The sequence below is a fragment of the Calidris pugnax genome, unplaced genomic scaffold (genome assembly GCF_001431845.1).
Source record: "Calidris pugnax isolate Ruff unplaced genomic scaffold, ASM143184v1 scaffold54, whole genome shotgun sequence".
Taxonomy (NCBI): domain Eukaryota; kingdom Metazoa; phylum Chordata; class Aves; order Charadriiformes; family Scolopacidae; genus Calidris; species Calidris pugnax.
Window position 1 is genome coordinate 7,815,434 of NW_015090864.1, and position 1,319 is coordinate 7,816,752.

General features: G+C 42.8%; 1 protein-coding gene across 1 annotated transcript in view; it reads left to right on the forward strand.

The window, feature by feature from the left end:
* Window positions 1–352, forward strand: part of EN2 (engrailed homeobox 2) — a 19,695-nt gene extending 19,343 nt beyond the window's left edge. Inside the window, exon 3 of the mRNA XM_014944866.1 lies at window positions 35–352. Coding sequence (XP_014800352.1) covers window positions 35–351 — 317 coding nt within the window. The 3' untranslated portion in view covers window position 352. The remainder of the gene's footprint in view (window positions 1–34) is intronic.
* Window positions 353–1,319: the final 967 nt, after the last annotated feature.

The window sequence follows — 1,319 nt, forward strand, 5'->3', positions numbered from 1 at the left end:
GGTGTCGGTGCTTTCTCCGCTCTCCCGGCCTTAGGTCCCCGCTCCCGCAAACCAAAGAAGAAGAACCCCAACAAGGAGGACAAGCGGCCCCGCACCGCCTTCACCGCCGAGCAGCTCCAGAGACTCAAAGCCGAATTCCAGACGAACCGGTACCTGACGGAGCAGCGGCGGCAGAGCCTGGCCCAGGAGCTGGGCCTGAACGAATCCCAGATTAAAATCTGGTTCCAAAACAAACGAGCTAAAATCAAGAAGGCGACGGGAAGCAAGAACTCCCTGGCAGTGCACCTCATGGCCCAGGGGCTCTACAACCACTCCACCACGGCGAAAGACGGCAAGTCGGACAGTGAATAGCCAAGGGGGAATTAAAAATACTAACAACTTCCATATAGAAGCTAAACAGAAAAAGAAAAAGAAAAGGAAAAAGAAAAAGAAAAAGAAAAAGAAAAAGAAAAAGAAAAAGAAAAAGAAAAAGAAAAAGAAAAAGAAGAAAAAGAAAAAGAAAGAAAAAGAATTAAAAACAACTTTTGCTGAAGTCCAAAGATTTTTATTGCTGCATTTCACACGACTGTGAACCGAATAAATAGTTCTCCTATTTGTTCTATGAGTTTTACTTTTTTTTCCCTCCCCACCCCTCCCATTTTTCATTTCTTTTTTTTTTTATTTATTTCTTGCTATTTTATTCCTTTATTTTTTTCTTTCTTTCTTTCTTTCTTTCTTTTCTTTTTTAGAAGCATTACAACAGGTACTTGCCTTAAATGTCGTTTATTGTTTCCCAAATTTCTCTTGTTCTAACTAGGATTATAAAAGATACTTTAAAGGCAAGTTTGAAGAAATAGATTTTCCAGACTGAGTGCTGAGAAACCCAGAAAGACTGTCTAACAATATGCAACCTATGAGTGCCTTTTGTCAGCAATAGGGGATTTTGGGCTGCAGAATGACATTGTTTCATCCCTTGAGTTTTTTTTGTTTTTTTTTTTTTTTTTTTTTTTTTTTTTTTTTTGGAGGGGGGGTGTGCGTGTCTGGGGCTGCCTTTGGGAAGAATTTAATTTAAAAAGGGGAAAAAAAAAAAAAGTATATATATAAGTAACCGTAGGGAAAGAAATCTTAAAGCACCGTCTCGAAACATGCCCGGGGTCTTTTTCCTGACTGTTCCCCCCCCCTCCCCCGCCCCCTACTCGCTCATCAACCCCACGGAAACCCACGGGCGTGCGTGGATGCGGGATGCAGGCGTGGATGAGGGATGCAGGGGAGGGGTTAGCATCCCCCCTCCTTCTCCAACTTGTTGGGCAAACTTTGGGACCCCCATCTCCGAAAAACGG